Here is a 19,394-nt window from a genome sequence, read left to right on the forward strand (position 1 = left end):
ATGCTTAATAAAAATCATAATATTCAAACAAATTTCAGTATTAGTTGATGTCAGTTTCAGAGGTTTGACCTAAATCTTCATGTATGGCCATGCAGGTATCTGCTATGTGAAAAATATGCTAGCTGAAAGGTGAATTTAAAAACTTCACCACCACTCCCCATTTATATTTTGTAGTTATGTGCAAATACTGTGGCTACCAGCAAGTCACATAGAAAATAAAAGTCAGTGATGTTTCTGACTTTAAATCTTTAGAGCAGCTTTATACATAACACTACCTGCATTTGAACAGGTTGCACATTGTACAAAGTGATGATTGTTGCTATAGGTTTTAATATTATGTACTCTCACCAGGATGGAAAATGGTAAGGAAAATTTTTTGTACTGGCCAATAGGGTCTTTTCCAATAGTCAGTTCTTCCCATCAGGTAACCAAAGTATTGGCGCTTCAGCTTCAGCATCAGTCCTTCAGGTTAGATTTGGCTAATGTGAACTACTGACAAAAGATTAGAAGTCAGGAGGGAAGAAGGTAAGGGTATTCATTTCTATGATGCACCCTCTCCAAAACTTTGGATTGGCAGTGGCTGCCATTTTCTGTTTATAGCTCTTGCTGTGTGGACTTCTACCACAACTCTTAAGACATTTGGGATTGCAGGAACTACTATCTCTCTATGCCCCTTCAAACCTAGTGGTTCTAATACTGGCTTCTCAGTTGCTAGCCTATGGGTACTTTATCATCTCTTGGTTTCTCTTCATTATTTACACATTTTAGTCTCTTCATTAAGTGACATTCCATCACTCTTTTTTTTTTTTTTAAGTGTGCCATCAGCTTTTGGCTAGGACTCTGACTAATACATTGGTAGTGGGGAATAGGAGAAACTTTAAGGTAGTATTGGGGAGGGTGGGATAAACTGCTGGAGAAGGCATAAATGGAAAGAGATAAACTGGATAAAAGGGGTAAACTGGAAGAGAAGGGTTTCAAAGCTTTTTATGGCATTCTATGAATATAACATGACTTTTGTATGTGAATGACTCTAACACAGTCTTAAATTGCTTCTTAATTATTTAGTTGGGTTCCTGTTTCTTTGCATGCACAACCAAGATTGAACAGGGCTAAGAGATATCTGGGATTTATATGACTAGAAGATACTACTAGGATCTATCGAGAATGATTATATCATATTAGAACATCTCTCTCATGGCATGAGGAATATCCCAACCCAGTGCACATACTAAGTTTCTATTGAAATTCAGTGCGCTGCTATGATGTGTAACTCATTTTTATTGTCAGATAGGATAACGCTATTTGACTTTTTGATATTTCCTTTTATTATGAAACAGAAATTTGCAAAAGCCCAATAATTTCTTCAGGAACAAGTAATTCAGTTCCGATTGTGACACGTAGATCCAGGTTGTTAAACATGAATGACTCTAGAAGTGGGCGTGACACAGCTGACAGTCGTCCGTCACTGTAACGCTGTATATATCCGAGACTTCAGATCTCACATAGAATCATCTGCCTCAGAGGGGTCCACTACTGGCCCACGACAAATAGGGCAGGTTGAATGTTCTGCCAGCCATTGATCGATGCACTGATGATGGTACTCATGGGAGCATGGGAGGACGCGTAGCATGGTGCCTGCGGTGTATTCTGTGATGCAAATGGTACAGATTTTAGTGGCATCTTCCTCTTCAGAAAATCTTAAAGGCAAGTTGTTAATCTGCAGTTCAGTAAGGCCTGTAGGTTGGTGTGGGTCTGCTACATGTAATAAGAGAAATTGTTCAAGATTAAGGGAAGACCCAGAGTCGCTATCGTCATCTGTTATTGGGGTCATTCGTCCATCTTCTTGCCAGGTCTCTGATAAGCCTGTTGATGAGCTTCTTTCTTCACTGTCTGCAAACATCGGTGAGCTAATTTCCAAATCTTCATCACTTGAGTTAAAACCAGGCATTTGACTAAATGTGGCATTATAAATATTGTCGGGGTTTGAAACTGGTATCGGTAGTAAACTTGAATCAGAATCATAGCTAGCATTTGAAGCAGAACCACATCCACTATTGCTATCATTAGGCCCACGTCTTTCATTTGGTGACTCTGCCCTTCCCATGTTTTCACTTGGACGTGAGACACTATGCTCTGAAATACTGCCACTGTCCATAAGGTTACTCGAGTCACTAAATACTGTCATTGTCTGACATAAAATAGTCTGAGTTGTAACAGACATTATACCACTTATGCTAGTGTTTAAGCTAGTATTTAAAATTCTGTGAACGGAATTTCTCATGGTATTGGCATAAGCACTCGCATTGGCCTCATCAGAATCTGAAGACATAGGCGCCAGTTCTTCTCGCTCTCTTTCTGAAGTGGTGGCGTTGTTTGGTAAGTCCGACGTTAACTGAGTTCTACTAACTCCTCTGTATCTCTGAGAACATGCTGGACAGTTAACTGGACAAGGACTGAAGGGTCTGGTTGGATTTGTCTCCCTCACTTCCCCAGATTCACTACTGCCCATTGTGTCTGAATAACATTCTCCAGGAACAGCATTCCTAGTTCTAGAAGTTTCAGTAGGACCCCTATTTTGCAACTCACGTCCAGGCATTTGCTGTTTCAATGTTTCTTCATGCCCAGTTCTAGAAAATGTATCATTCTCACTTATGAGAGGTTGTTTAAAAGTCTGAGATGGTACATCTTCATTCATTCTTTGAAAAAGTTCCCACAGTGTACGTGGAGGTGTCCAACTGTCAGTCCTTGCTCTCGTCCTCCGAGAGTCTGGGCTCCTACTTCTTGGTCGTCTCTGACTTTCAGTCGGTGGGACTTCCATGAATGTTTCCGTTGTATCGTGTTCTGATGCAGATGCTGTTGTGAATAGTGACTCAGATTGTGGATTTTCCACTTGCCTTTGGCTGTCTTCCGTATCTTCTCTTCTGGGAAGTTTTGCAGATGCTACATATTCATTTTCTGGATTTGAGTTTTCATCATCACACTCAAGATTACTTTCTAAGCCAAATCTGAGCTCATCACTGTTAGCACGAATTTCGCTCTCTTCTCTCCAAGACTGATTTTCTGTTTGTTCACTTGTCACATTTTCAGTTTGTCCGGAAGTGGTAAGCCAGTCTAGAAGAGAGTCGTCACTGGATTCATTATCTGAAGCATCTCCTCTATCTGTTAATTCAAAAAATGGGGCCATAAAAGAACTACCGAAATTGCAACGATCATAAAATAGCACTCGGAAACTTTGTTTAGAAAGCAAACAAAACTGAGAACTTAAACACTCAGATGTTTTCAACTGATTTCACATTTACGTTATAAGTTATACTTTAAAAGTTAATTGTCTTTAACTTTAAAGTTAATACTTTAAAAGCTTTACTATCTAGATTTATAAGTAAAGGCAGGGAAGTTTCAATTCCATCCGAAAAAGAGTACACCAATCCTAGATAAATTTAGAGAGGTTTTTACAAAGAGTAGCTGAAGGAAGTCTGTTTCTCAATAGTTTGTCGTGTACACAGCCCTGTATACCACTGTGGGAGGAATGGCAAGAGACAACATTTTTCTTTCAGTACACTGTCAAAACACCAAAGCGATTAAACAAGGGAAACACCAGTTAAGGTACGGTGCTAGTATTTTAATTCAATTGATATTATTGTCTAATTCTCGTTAGTCTCCAACATTACTACTCCTAGGCTCTTATATGCTTTTGATAATGTATAAGTTGTTTTAAAATATAAGATTATTGCCCAAATATAAGCAAAGTTTATAGAATTAAAAGTATTTGAATTTTGAATACTTCTTAATATTACCAAGGTTTTTAATTGGCATTAAGCTGAACATCAGATCAAATGAATAGACTGAACCTAGCATGGTGCATATAAGACCATATTCCAGAACCAAAGTATTATAGTATCCTCTTCATTAGATAGTAAAATGCTCTATTTTACACTGGGAGAGAAGGCACCAGATCTGAGGTTCCAACAGGGTTTCTCAGCCTTAGAACTATTTACATTTTGGCACTGGGCAATTATTATTTTGGGGAGCTACCCTGTGCATTGTGTCATATTTGGCAGCATCCCTGGGCTCTGCCCACTAGATGCTAGTAACGCCCATACCTCCTTCTGTGACAACCAAAAATATCTCCAGCTATTGACAAATGTCCCTTGGGGTGGGGGAGAGCAAAACTGTCCCCAGTTGAGAACTACTTAATATTTTATAATTTATAAATTTATAATTTATAAATATTTTATAGTTTATATTTTATAATTTATAAAATATTTTGTATTTTAATAAAATATAAAATATTTCTTTTTGCTATTTTTTTTTTACATGTCTATATAGATAGAGAGGGCTTCCCTCATAACTCAGTTGGTAAAAAACCTGCCTGCAATGCAGGGGACCCCAGTTGGATTCCTGGGTCAAGGAGATCCGCTGGAGAAGGGATAGGCTACCCACTTCAGTATTCTTGGGCTTCCCTTGTGGCTCAGTTGGTAAAGAATCCGCCTGCAAAGAGGAAGACCTGGTTCCATCCCTGGGTTCCATCCCTGAGTTCCATCCCTGGGTTGGGAAGATCCCCTCCATTCCAGTATTCTGACTTGGATATTTCCATGGACTGTATAGTCCATGGAGTTGCAAAGAGTCTGACACCACTGAGCGACTTTCACTTTCATAGATAGAGAAAATAATTCGGGACATAGGAGGAACTTTCCATTGAGGTACAAAACAGACCAACAAACAAAAACCAATAGTCTACTTCACACTATTTCCCAATTAAAACAATCCAAATGTGAATCAGGAAAAAAAACCTACCCTGGCATTCTTACCGCTAACCAAGTAAACGTCAGTTCTTTTTTATGAGAAGTTCCTTACCAAATAATGTATGGCACTTCTGTATAATTTACTATTTACTATTATGAAGTGATTATTTAATACTATGAAGTTCCTTTTTCATCCCATCCTATTCCCCCCAAAGAGAAATGTACCTGTATTTTCATCTGAGTTTTGTCGTAGGTTTTCTTTCATTATTTGAAGCCTCTTCTGCAATTCTTCTTCCGTACTTTCACCTAGGGGGCCGAGCAAATTGTTGTCCCTCATAAGTATGTAATCTTCCTCACTCAGATCCCTTACGAATCGGTAGTAATCATCCTCTCGAGCCAATCGGTCTGTCTGACCTCTGTGTCGGACCGAAACTCTGTCTTCTTCATCGTCGGAATCTGAGCTTTCCATCTCAATGAGCAGCTAGAAAGTTATCTGAATTTCACGACGTAGAGCTGAAATGCAAAAACCGGTCTCAAGCAGTCCTCAGCTTCTACTTCTGCCCGGGAGTGACCCGAACACACCCAGTCGGATAACCATCCGCCTAGGTTCCCCGCTGCTCCGCTACTCTGCTATTGCACCTCAGCACTGCAGCCTCTGGTGAGGCAATAATTGAGATCCGCCTCTACCTCATAACTTGCTTAGGCGTTGCCTAGGCATCCATTGTCTTCCTTAGGTAACTGAGTAGGGACTGGATTCAGGTTGGGTTTCATTTCATTCAAAAGCAGCCAATATTTCTGAGGGTTTATAATGTACCAAGCACCATTCTTCACTGTCCGCCCCCCCACCACCACCTCCACCACCACCCCCGCCCCCCGCAGACTATTCTCAGGCTTTCAGAAGGCTTTTTCATTCGCTACATTTAATATAACAACCTGCTTCAAAATGCCATGCCAAAGTCAGCCTCATTAAATGTAGCATTTCTCATTTTCAGGTGCCGAGGGACCGCTCCCTTTTCTCCTCGTGAATTCCAAAGATCGTAGACTCTCACTAAGAAAGTAATTCACAATTTTTGATAATTCCCCAGGGTCTTAGTTGAACCTCTTCAGTGCGTCCTCTTCCTTTCAACTCTTAATGGTTTCATCTTGATTATAATACCCCTCAATCCTGTTTGAAACAAACAGAAGACACCAAAACTTGAGCAGGCTTTTCTGCTCATCCAGGGAATTTCTTCTCCACAAAAGCATTCAGTTTCGTTTTTGTCCTTGTGTCTCCTGCAAACGAAACTAGCCAGATTATCACAGGAACTTTAAAAAAATGGATCCGGAATATTTATTTTACCCATGGTAATGAGTACCATCCTTGCTGATTTTGTTCCATGTGTCTTAGTGCAACCTTCTGCTGCTGCTGCTGCTAAGTCGCTTCAGTCGTGTCCGACTCAGTGCGATCCCACAGACGGCAGCCGATCAGGCTCCGCCGTCCCTGGGATTCTCCAGGCAAGAACAGTGGAGTGGGTTGCCATTTCCTTCTCCAATGCATGAAAGTGAAAACTGAAAGTGAAGTCACTGAGTCATGTCCAACTCTCAGCAACCCCGTGGACTGCAGCCCACCAGGCTCCTCCATCCTGGATGTCTTTATTTAGTGGTGAAAATAAACTAACGCTTATTTGTAATGCTACCTGAAGGGGACCTCTACGGTTTTCTGGACTCGTCAATACTACCAGCCCCACTTAACACGTGTTTGAGAGTTTTTCATTCAAATTATTCATGTAAAAATAAGATTTGGCCACTGAATTTGAGATTATTTAATTTGACTTATTTAATAATTAATCCATCCAACATAAACTGGGTCAGTTATTGTCCTATCCCTAGAGCTATGTCAATTGCTGGAGCGGATTGTATTCCCAAGTGGTTCACACCAAGTGAGGCAAACACCATCTAGAAACTATCAAAATACAGTATATTTTAGAATAGATTTACATATGTTTTATTGTGTCCGTACAGAGAACTATGCAACAATTATTTAATGGGAGTTGGGAAATGTTTCACAGAGGTATTATATTTAAATCTGAATCTTTAAATATAGTTATTAGTTTCTATAGATGGAAAATGGCAGTTATGTGTTGGTAGAGAAAAGTTATGTCAGAAAAAGTAGACTTGAAAGACCTTGGCTTATTTGGGCAACTGTGGCCACAATTTTGGGGCAGGGGTGGAAACAGGAAATTCATCTCAGAAAAAGTAACTGGAACAAACTATACATTGAGTTTTGAGTTTTCTGAGTGTAAGAAATAGGATACTCATTAAGATGTTTTGGTATATTTTGAGAACAAGCAGTGAATTTTATTTTTGCCGGCTTAGTGTCCCCGTAACATACTTGTGCTGATAGCATCCTGATTTTCATGGTGGAAAAACTCATTCTACAGTCTTAGTCCAGTTGGTTTAAGTTTAGCTGAATTCACTACCATGGCTAAAGGAAAGGACATATGATGCAGCCATGTCCAATCAGCATATCTCAAATTGGCTATGGTAACTGGTCGAAATATGAGCATGTGAACAAAAGTACATTTAAGAGCTAAATCTGAAATGTTAGCTAGAACTATTGAAAATGAGAAATTCTTTTCCACTGGGGTTACTAAGCTGGTGAGATATAAACCTAAAGATGCTTGTGACTATGCTTTATCCCAAGAATGAGGAAAACTGACATTAAGAGACAGAGGAAAACAAAGATGGAGAAACAACGAGATATTTGAGAAAAAAAAAAATTGAGAAGTACCTGAAGCTAGATGTGCCTTAGGATTTTTAGATCTTTAAAACAATGTGTTTCATTTGAAAACTATAAGATTATGATTGGAAGGCTCTTAATAATTGTCATAGGAGAGTAATACGATTGGTGATGATGTAGTAGTAGTTGTTGTTGTTAAGTCACTCAGTTGTGTCCAACTCTTTGTGACCCCAAGGACTGCAGCATGCCAGGCTTTCCTGTCCTTTACCACCTACCAGAGCTTGCTTAAATTCATATCCACTGGGTCAATGATATAGTTAGATGTCAAAAAGTAATTTGATAGAGGGGAGGGGGCAGTCAGGGACTGAGTGAAATAGGTGTGGGAGATTAAGTGGTACAAACTTCCAGTTGCAATAAAAAGAGTCAAAGGGATGAAATGTACAGTATGGAGAATATAGTCACTAGTAATATAACATTTTTGTAGGATGACAGATGGTAACTAGGCTTGTGATCATTTTATAATGTACAGAAATATCTATTCACTATGTTGTGCACCAGAGACAAACAGTGTTGTAGGCCAAGTATATTTGAAAAGACAAACAAACTCATAGAAAAAGAGATAAGATTTGTGGTTACCAGGGGTTCAGGGCAGAGCGGGGCGGGGTTTGGATGAAGGAGGTCAAAGGGTACATATTTCTAGTTAGAGGATAAATAAGTACAGGAATGTAATGTGCAACATGATTAATATAACTAAGACTGCTATGTTGTATATGAAAGTTGTTAAGGATAAACCCTAAGAGTTCTCATCAAAAGAAAAATATTATTTCTCTTTTATTTTCTACCTACATGAGGTGATAGATGGTTTACTAAACTTAGTACGGTTATCATTTCATGATGTATGTAAGTGTAGGAGAACAACACTTGCCAGCTCAAAATGTTTCGTTGGTATGTAGATTATTTCAAGCTGGGAAAAATAAAAACTCTAGGCCCAAAGTCTCAGGAAGAAACTTTGACCTTGCCCCTAACTGCCTAGAAAGTTTAGATAAAGGGCCTATTCCCCAATAGAGCAACCACCAGAGATATCTACAAAGAATATGGCTAGTTGTGGTGGGGAAAACACAGCAGAGCCTAGAGAGCTAAGACCATTCTGTGTCTTATTGTCTACATCACCCATTTACCAGACATTTCCTTTTCCATCTTCATATGAACCACTTTGTTCTCCTTTGAAGTCTCCAATACTATCCATGACATCCTCTTTTGTCTTTAGTTAAAGATGCTATTTAAGGTAAGGGTTTCAGCCATTTGGGTTTTTCAGATTTCCTGGGTCTTTCTCATATGTTCATGTTATTAAACTTTGATTTTCTTTCCAGTTTTGTGTCATGCCAATTTAATTCTTAGAGCAGCCACATGAATCTAGATGGGTAAAGGAACATTTCTTACTGCCCAACATAAGTCAAATCACTATGCTGTGTGCCTCAAACTTAGTGTTAAATGTCAATTATATTTCCAAAATCTGTAGAAAAAAATAATTTACAATTAAGTAACCATGTAAAATTTAGTTGCTTTTGTCCAGTCTATAAGATTAGTATGTTCATATAATTTCAATTTAATTGGACTTAGTTTTTAAGAAAAACTCAGAAAACAATATTTCTGTCATTCATTTGTTTAATAAGTACTTATTAGGCATTGAAATTGTGTAAAGTTGAAAGAAATGAGCAATCGTTTTCAATTGATTATGAGTGAAACGTAGTTATGACATATCGATATAATGTTAACATTGTGGATAAATTTCCTACATCTTTGTACCTTGAGATCCTTTCAAAATGCCCTTACATTTGCACATGTTTCATTTATTATACAATGTATCCTGATACCTTGGCCCAGTAATACTCATTTAATTCCTATACGAGGAAAAAATATCCTGAGATGAAATATCACTGAACATTTGGTTTATATGAAGAAACAGAATGGTCCTGGTGGGAACTAAAATGTCTTTCACTGACACCTTAATGAAGAGTGAGATAATGTTATGCGACCAGTTAGCTTCCTAGTGGGATTTTTAGGATGCCTAAGTCAAGAGATATCTTGAGTAACAGGCAAGTTTGGTCTTGGAGTACAAAATAAAGCAGAGGAAAGGCTAACAGAGTTTTGAAGAGAACACACTGCTCACAGCAAACACCCTCTTCCAACAATACAAGAAATGACTCTAAAAAAATGGACATCACTAGATGGTCAATACTGAAATCAGATTGATTATTTTCTTTGCAGCCAGAGATGGAGAAGATCTATACAGTCAACACAAACAAGACCAGGAGCTGACTGTGGCTCAGATCATGAAGTGCTCATTGCAAAATTCAGACTTAAATTGAAGAAAGTAGGGAAAACTACTAGACCATTCAGGAATGAAAGTGAAAGTGAAAGTCACTCAGCTGTGTCCAACTCTTTGTGACCCCATCAGAATACTGCAGTGGATTGCCTTTCCCTTTTCCAGGGGATCTTCCCAACCCAGGGATTGAACCCAGGTCTTCCGCATTGCAGATGAGTTCTTTACCAACTGAGCCAGAAGGGACGCCCAAGAATAATGGAGTGGGAATGGAGAAGCCTCTCCCTTCTCCAGCAGATGTTCCTGACCCAGGAATCACATCAGAGTCTCCTGCATTGCAGGTGAATTCTTTACCAACTAAGCTATCAGGGAAGCCCAACCATTCAGGTATGGCCTAAATCAAATCCCTTATATTTACACAGTGGAAGTGACAAACAGATTCAAGGGATTAGATCTGATAGAGTGCCTGAAGAACTATGGACAAAGGTTCGTGACATTGTACAGGAAGCAGGAATCAAGACCATCACCAAGAAAAAGAAATGCAAAAAGACAAAATAGTTGTCTGACAAGGCCTTACAAATAGCTGAGAAGAAAGAGAAGCAAAAGGCTAAGGAGAAAAGGAAACATATACCCATCTGAATGCAGAGTTCCTAAGAATAGCACAGAGAGATAAGAAAACCTTCCTCAGTGATCAGTGCAAAGAAACAGAGGGAAACAATAGAATGGGAAAGACTAGAGATCTCTTCAAAAAAATTAGAGATACCAAGGGAACATTACATGCAAAGATGGGCATAATAAAGGAAAGAAATTGTATGGAAAAAGAAAAAAAAAGAAGCAAAAGATATCAAGAAAATGTGGCAAGAATACACAGAAGAACTATACAAAAAAAGATCTTCATGAACCAGATGACCAGGATCAAGTGGGCCTTAAGAAGCATCACTACAAACCAAGCTAGTGGAGGTGATGGAATTCCAGTTGAGCTATTTCAAATCCTAAAAGATGGTGCTGTGAAAGTGCTTCACTCAGTATGCCAGCAAATCTGGAAAATGCGCCAGTGGCCACAGGACTGGAAAAAAGTAATTTTTCTTTCCAATCCCAAAGAAAGGCAATGCCAAAGAATGTTCAAACTACCCCACAATTGTACTCATGTCACACATTAGCAAAGTAATGCTCAAAATTCTCCTAGCCATGCTTCAATCATACTTGAACTGAGACATTTCAGGTGTTCAAGCTGGATTTAGAAAAGACAGAGGAACCAGAGATCAAATTGCCAACATTTGTTGGATCATTGAAAAAGCAAGAGAGCTCCAGAAAAACATCTACTTCAGCGTCATTGACTACACTAAAGCCTTTGACTATGTAGATCACAATAAACTGTGGAAAATTCCTCAAGAGATGAGTAGACCACCTGACCTGCCTCCTGAGAAATCTGCATGCAGGTCAAGAAACAACAGAATCAGACATGAAACAATAGACTGGTTCAAAATTCGGGAAGGAGTATGTCAAGGCTGTGTATTGTCACCCTGTTTATTTAACTTCTATGCAGAGTACATCACGTGAAATTGTGGGCTGGATGAAGCAGAAGCTGGAATCAAGATTTCTGGGAGAAATATCAATAACCTCAGGTATGCAGGTAACACCACCCTTAAGGCAGAAATAGAGGAACTGAAGAGCCTGTTGTTGAAATTGCAAGAGGAGAATGAAAAAGCTGGCTTAAAACTCAGCATTAAAAAAAGAAGATTGTGGCATCTGGTCCCATCACTTCATGGCAAATAGATGGAGAAACAATGGAAACATTGAGAGACTTCATTTTCTTTGGCTCCAAAATCACTGCAGATGTTGACTGCAGCCATGAAATTAAAAGATGCTTGCTCCTTGGAAGAAAATCTATGACCAAATTAGAAGTGAAGTGAAGTCGCTCAGTTGTGTCCAACTCTTTGCAACCCCATGGACTGTAGCCTGTCAGGCTCCTCCATCCATGGGATTTTCCAGGCAAGAGTGTTGGAGTGGGGTGCCATTTCCTTCTCCAGGGGATCTTCCCAACCCAGGAATCGAACCCAGGTCTCCCGCATTGCGGGCAGACACTTTACCGTCTGAGCCACCAGGGAAGCCTCATGAAAAAAAGCAGAGACATTACTTTGCTGACAAAGGTCCATTTAGTCAAAGCTATCATTTTTCCAGTAGTCATGTATGGATGTGAGAGTGGGACCATAAAGAAAGCCGATCACCAAAGAATTGATGCTTTTGAACTGTGGTGTTGGTGAAGACTCTTGATAGTCCCATGGACTGCAAAGAGACCAAACCAATCATTTCTGAAGGAAATCAGTCCTAAATATTCATTGGAAGGACTGATGCTGAAGCTGAAGCTGAAATTCTTTGGCCACCTTATGCGAAGAACTGACTCATTGGAAAAGACCCTGGTGCTGGGAAATATTGAAGGCTGGAGGAGAAGGGAATGACAGAGGATGAGATAGTTGAAAGGCATTACTGACTTGATGGATATGAATATGAGCAAGCTCAGGGAGTTGGTGATGGACAGGGAAGCCTGGCCTGCTATTGTCCATGGGGTCGCAAAGGGTCGGACATGACTGAGTGAATAAACTGAACTGAACTGAGTTTAGCAATCTTAATTTGCATGCTAGGTGTGTAGTTGTGTGTGTGTGTGTGTGTGTGTGTGTGTGCATGCCAAAGCCTTTGACTGTGTGGATCACAATAAACTGTGGAAAATTCTGAAAGAGATAGGCATACCAGACCACCTGACCTGCTTCTTGAGAAATCTACGTGCAGGTCAGGAAGCAACAGTTAGAACTGGACATGGAACAACAGACCGGTTCCAAATAGGAAAAGGAGTACATCGAGGGTGTATATTGTCACCATGCTTATTTAACTTCTATGCCGAGTACATCATGAGAAACGCTGGACTGGAAGAAGCACAAGCTGGAATCAAGATTGCCGGGAGAAATATCAATAACCTCAGATATGCAGATGACACCACCCTTATGGCAGAAAGTGAAGAGGAACTAAAAAGCCTCTTGATGAAAGTGAAAGAGGAGAGTGAAAAAGTGGGCTTAAAGCTCAACATTCAGAAAACGAAGATCATGGCATCTGGTCCCATCACTTCATGGGAAATAGATGGGGAAACAGTGGAAACAGTGTCAGACTTTATTTTGGGGGGCTCCAAAATCACTGCAGATAGTGATTGCAGCCATGAAATTAAAAGATGCTTACTCCTTGGAAGGAAAGTTATGACCAACCTAGACAGCATATTCAAAAGCAGAGACATTACTTTGCCAACAAAGGTCCATCTAGTCAAGGCTATGGTTTTTCCAATGGTCATGTATGGATGTGAGAGTTGGACTGTGAAGAAAGCTGAGCACTGAAGAATTGATTCTTTTGAACTGTGGTGTTGGAGAAGACTCTTGAGAGTCCCTTGGACTGCAAGGAGATCCAACCAGTTCATTCTAAAGGAGATCAGTCCTGGGTGTTCATTGGAAGGACTGATGTTGAAGCTGAAACTCCAATACTTTGGCTACTTGATGCGATGAGTTGACTCATTGGAAAAGACTCTGATGCTGGGAGGGATTGGGGGCAGGAGGAGAAGGGGAGGACAGAGGATGAGATGGCTGGATGGCATCACCAACTCGATGGACATGAGTTTGAGTAAACTCTGGGAGTTGGTGATGGACAGGGAGGCCTGGCGTGCTGCGATTCATGTGGTGGCAAAGAGTCGGACACGACTGAGCGACGGAACTGATCTGAACTGAAATGTGTGTGCATACATGTATATGTTTTCTATATTTGTAAAGTTTTAACAGATGTTTGGTTCAGTTAATAACCATTGATGTAAGTGTGATTTCTGGATCTAGTGAAAGTGAAACTCACTTGGTCGTGTTTGACTCTTTGCCACCCCATGGACCGTAGCCTGCTGGCTCCTCTGTTCATGGAATTCTTCAGACAAGAATACTGGATTTGTTAGTCCTTCCCTTCTCCAGGGTATCTTTTCAACCCGGGGTCTGAACAAGGTTTCCCGCATTGCAGGTGGATTCTTTACCATCTGAGCTAGCCTTTTGACCACCTCCTCCAGTTCCCCTTCCCCCACTCCCCACCCCTCCTTCTCCTACCTCTGGTAACCACTAGTCAGATCTCTTTTTCAGTGAGCTTGGGTTTTTTTGTTGTTGTTGTTTTGTTTTTGTTTTTTTTTGTTTTTTTTTTTTTTAGATTCCACATATAAGTGAAATAATAAAGTATTTGACTTTCTCTGTCTTATTTCCAATTCTCACTGCTCAATTCTCTTTATCTGAGAAACTGACTAAATCAGTTGTAGACAATAACCATTGTGTTATAGGACTTCAAAGTTTGAAGTAAAGTGCGTTCATACTGCAGAGAACTTTCAAAACTTCAGTGAAATAGGTCTCTGTGACTAGTATCCAGCTGAGTTACTCACTGAAAAAATGTTTCTCAAAGTAGTCTTTTCTTTAGGGTCTTGTTTTTAATACTTGTTCCCAAATATCACAATTGATGTTCCCAAACCTCATTTCAAGTCAGTGTATTGAAAGGCAATATACTGAGGCGATTCAATATACGGGAAAGAGGACTGAGTTGAGAATTTAGAGACCTCGGTTGAAGTCTAATCATTAATCCATTATTTACCCAAATATTTACACTTTCTAGACTCCAGTTTCTTAAATTCTAATATGTGAAAATTGAATCTATTTTTCATGGTTTGGTTCAGTCAGTTTCTCAGACAAACAGTACTGGGCAGTGAGACTTGAACATAAAACAACGAAAGACAAATATTTTATTATCGCACTAAAGACATCAGACTACCAGATGTAGGAGAAGGAGGGATAAGGAGTGGGAGGTGGGGAATTGGAGTGAAGTGGTCAAAAGGTACAAACTTCCAGTTTTAAGATAAAGTACTAGGATGTAATGTACAACATGACTATAGCTATTACTGCTTTATGATATATAGGAAAGTTGTTAAGAAAGTAAATTCTAAGTATCCCCATCACTAGGAGCAATTATTTTCCTCTCTTTTCTTCTTTCTTTTGTTTTTGTTGTATCTATATGAGCAGATGGATATTAGCTGGACCTATTGTGATAATCATTTCTTGAGATATATAAGTCAAACCATCATTCTGCATGCCTTAAGCATATACAGGGATGTATGTCAATTATTTTTCAATGAAACTGGAAAAAAAAAAAAACAAAAGAAAATAATGTCTGAAACAGAGTGTCAAATTGGCAACCATGAATTAAAGAGGAAAGGTTGAGTGGGGCTACAGTTAGGACCAGTAATGCTGAGGTAAATTCCAAAGTCAAGCTAGGATTAACTGTCTCCCAAAATATTCGTTCAAAGCCAGTAAGTTAAAATAGAGTATTGAGCCAAAGAAGACAATTCAAGAAGATTCAGAGCAGAGCCACAGTAAAGTCATACCCAGCTTGGGGATCAAAGCCATAAGGTCATAGCAGATGTGTGTGACATTGATTTTAACTTGCTAAATTATATTTATACCTTGAATCTCTGAAAGTTGATAATCAATTGTTTTGATATCTTTGTTTATAACACATGTGAGATGTATGACCTCAATTACCTTTTCTGTTTCATACTTTCATGAATGAGAATATACTCACAACAAAATTTTTTAAAACACCAGGAAAAATGTTAAGAAAAATACAGTACATACATAAACAAAAAGATATAGCATGTTATTAGCACTTAGAAAATAACAAGTTCTTAGCATCTTTCATATTTAAGTCTGTAACTGAAGATGGTCAGATGGACCACTTTGGGTGGGAAAGGAAAAAATAAAGACACATTTACTTTTACATTCACCTGCTAGATGTGTTGTAGGCTCCCTTATATATGTGAGGCCTGGGCCTGGGTGACTTCAAGTACAGTTGTCAAGCTTTTTAACAAACTGGATAACCATTTGTTTCTGCACAGCACATTATCTTTACATAGGAGCAATCGGCAGAAAACGTGAAGTAGCCAAGCATTCTGTCCTACAAAACACCACCTTAACAGTTAGCCATCATTGCCCAACTATTGTACAACTGTGTCTACTGCACACAAATACATGAAACTAGAAATATGTTTGATAAATAATTCTTTAAAAAATTATTTTCACCTTAAATTTCTCTGTATCGATGCAGATCCAGATTACCATTTAAATCCAAAGGTAAATAACACATGTACATGCACTTATAATAACTTCAAGTAGGTCTTTATTTTTAAAAGAATGATGGCAATGAAGAGTCAATCACTAGACAGTCTTTGACTACTCAGAAAGAAAAGGCTACACACATTTTCTTAAGTCCAGAGGCCATAAATTAGATAACAATCTATTTCCTTTCAAAGAAAATGCAGTATATAAAGATAAATGAAACTTTACCTCAAATATTCAAACCAATAACAAAGTTGTTCATCTCACTAACTTAAAAGATATGTGAATAAAAGAAACAACAACAACAACAAAAAACCATTATGAAATGAAGTTTACCGCTTGAGGCAAAATTCGAAACAAGTAAAAAGTTACACAATGCGTTAAAGAATAACCTTTTCAACAGATGGTGGCTAATTTCAAAGACTGATCACCTGAGATGTTGTTCCTCTCCCTCTGCTGTCCCCCTCATTCCCTTCCACACACACCCCAGCTTTGTTTGTTAATTAATTATTATTCTAATATGACACCACTCCTTCCTCTTCTGGAAACCTGGAGGGGTTTTTTCAATTGTCCTCAGGACCTGTACTTTCTTCCTGGTGGAAGGCTTCTGGATCTAGACCTAGACGTGGTTGCTGAGGAAGATCTGGACTCCGAGGAGGACTTGGTACTTCCACGAGAACTTGATCTCGAGGATGACGGAGAATTATCACAGGAGCGAGATGGAGACTTTGAGCAGCTGACGTGAGATCGGGCCTGAGATGGCGATCGGCTCCTGGTGCTGGACCTGCGGCAGCGACCAAGCTCAGGCTGTGGCTCTGGCGTTCTTGACTCTGGGGAGGAGTTTCCTGGCTGCGGCCTTGGTGGAAATCTAGGCGACCGTGGCGTGCCATCTGCACCCGCAGCTCACGGCCATCCAGCAGGACCCCGTCTAGGGCGACCATGGCCTCCTCGGCGTGGCACTTGGCCTGGAAGCGGACGAAAGCAAAGCCGCGGGACTCTTGAGTGAAGCGGTCCCGGGGGATGTACACATCGCCGATAGGCCCATACTTCTCGAAGATGCGCCTCAGGGTGCGGTGTGAGATGCGGTGGGTCAGGTTGTCCACCTTGAGGGAGATCAAGTCGCCCACGTTGGGAGGAGGGCGGCTGTAACTCATGACCTTTGCGAGCTAAGCGGGGAGCCCCCGCAAAGCTGAATTCTGAGCTAGCTGCAGTCTGCGAAGGCTGCAAGGACGACGCAGGCACTAAGTTTGCCTTGGCTTTGTTCAGCCTGAAGACTCTGCCTCTTTGCGTCAGTTGACCTCAGCCGGTGGCTGCTTAGACACCCCCGAATGTGGAACGTTCGGTCCGCGCGGATTGTCTCCAGAGCTCGGACTGCCGGAGGAACAGCTCTGTGCCAGTTCTCCTTTCTTTAAAGTGAAAGTTCATGACTATAACATCATTTTATGACCTTTCCTGTACATGTCTAAACACCCAGTTTTAATTATGGGCAAAAGTATATACGTATAGATGTAATTATGTGACTAAGTACATGGCAGCGCTGATTCATGTATGCTAAAACCATTTGTTTACTGAAGACAGAAACAAAGTTTCAAAACAGATCATGAACAGATAGGTTGACTCAGTAACACTGACAGGCAGGAGACCATGAGAGCCACCTACAGGGTATGAGCTGTAATCAGAAATTCAGTATGAGAGCTCTTATTATGCTTGAAAAAAATAAAAAAATAAAAGTCAAAGTTGTGATCTGTCATTCCAAATTACATAGTTGAATATAACTCAGATTACTAAAATTTACTGTTTTCTTATTAATTAACTAGATATACTTTTTGATGGAGTAAATTCATTTGATATGACTTGCATTAAAAAATGCTTTTAGAATTAATAATTATATTGCATCAGATTGTTGGCAAGGCATCTTTTCTCATGAATCATGTCTATTAGGCTCTAATAAATGAGCTTGACAGTAATGGGGTATAAAATAGTAGTTTATTAATTATTTCTCACCTTCAGTGAGCATTATGTACTCTTTACAAGTGTCAAAGAGAGGGAAATGTTCCCCTCTATCCCTCTTGAGTTCTATTGGCTGGATTGATAAGAAAATTCGCATAAGGCAGATTAACAGGAGAAAAAGGAACACTTTCGCTCTTGTGCACAGAAGTCTCACAGAAATGGCACCTAAGAAGTAGCTAAAGCAGGCAACTTTTATACTCTTTAGGTAAACAGTAAATTTATGAGGAATTGACAGGGCAAAGAATTTAGGCTTTGGGTGGTTAATTAGTGAGGACTTTAAACAGTGTGGGCTTGGGGTAGTCAATTAAAGAAGTAACAAGGTTTGTGAATACAGGCTTCTCAGACCGAACTCTCTCTCTCTGGTGATAAGGGTGTCCTTCAGCCTCTAGATGCAGGGAGAGATTCATCTCCTGCTTTTAGAGAGAGAAAGAGAAAGGTCTTAAGTGTCCCTTTTGTTGGCCGTTTCTTAAGTAAATGTGATTTAAAATAATCATTATGCTATTGAGGCATATGGGGCCCTGGGCCCCAACAAAAGTCACTGCATCTTCTGCATGTTATTAATTCCTACGTATGTGTTCTGGTTTTCCACTACTGCATAGCAACCTACATCAAAGTTTAGTGGCTAAATTTTTTATCATTATTTTATCTCATAATTCTAAGACACTGAAATCCAGGCAGTAGACTGTCGGACTCGTTTCTTCACTGTATCCGCTGAATTAGCTAGGGCGACTGGGATGGCTCTCTTGGAACTACTGGGTGTTAGCTGGTTCCCATCCCCGCCCCCCAGCCCCTTTATCAGAGCCTCTCCGTGTAGTCTGGCAAATTTCTACTCTAGTTAGATTTCTTAGATAATGGTCAGGTTTATAAGAGACCGTAGCAGAAGCATCAGTCCTCTTAAAGTCTAGGACCAGGCCAATATATAGTGTCAGTTCTGTATCTCTTCTGTGAGATTCCATTGTCAAAGCAACCATGGGCCAGACCAGGTTCAAAGCAAGGAAAAAAGAATCTCTCACTGAAAAAGTGTGACGATTTGTGGCCATTTTTAGTCTACCATAGACAATTCCCTGGACAGATAATATCAACATTCTCACATTGAAACGTACATCCACCCCCTTTCAAGACCATTAAGCTCTTATTTTCTTATGATAACATATGACCATCTCGGACTTTGTCATTTTAATTAGGTCTGGATATAGAAAACACTTCAGGTGTATTTCCTCGAGTTTTATTCCTCTTAAACAGAAGACCTGTGGGATAAAATGAGAGGTTATCCTACATATAATACTGAGATGGGCATGAAACTGAAACTCCTAGTTGCTCATTCATGTCTGATTCTTTGCAATGCCATGTACTGTAGCCTGCCAGGCTCCCTTGTCCATGGTATTCTCCAGGCAAGAATACTAGAGTGGATTGCCATTTCTTTCTCCAGGGGA

At 39.8% G+C, this 19,394-nt stretch overlaps 1 protein-coding gene and 1 pseudogene across 1 annotated transcript; both read right to left on the minus strand.

Moving 5' to 3' along the window:
- Positions 1-1,479: 1,479 nt before the first annotated feature.
- On the minus strand, positions 1,480-5,211 carry LOC120882356 (E3 ubiquitin-protein ligase RLIM-like). Its single transcript, XM_040266330.1, has 2 exons — positions 4,968-5,211; positions 1,480-3,159 (listed from the first exon to the last, which is right to left on the minus strand). The coding sequence occupies exons 1-2, from the start codon at positions 5,209-5,211 to the stop codon at positions 1,499-1,501; spliced, it is 1,905 nt and encodes a 634-aa protein (XP_040122264.1). The 3' UTR covers positions 1,480-1,498.
- Positions 5,212-16,524: 11,313 nt separating this feature from the next.
- Positions 16,525-17,105, minus strand: LOC120881682 (annotated as a pseudogene).
- Between the last annotated feature and the right edge of the window lie 2,289 nt (positions 17,106-19,394).

This window comes from Oryx dammah, unplaced genomic scaffold, assembly GCF_014754425.2.
Source record: "Oryx dammah isolate SB20612 unplaced genomic scaffold, SCBI_Odam_1.1 HiC_scaffold_23, whole genome shotgun sequence".
Taxonomy (NCBI): domain Eukaryota; kingdom Metazoa; phylum Chordata; class Mammalia; order Artiodactyla; family Bovidae; genus Oryx; species Oryx dammah.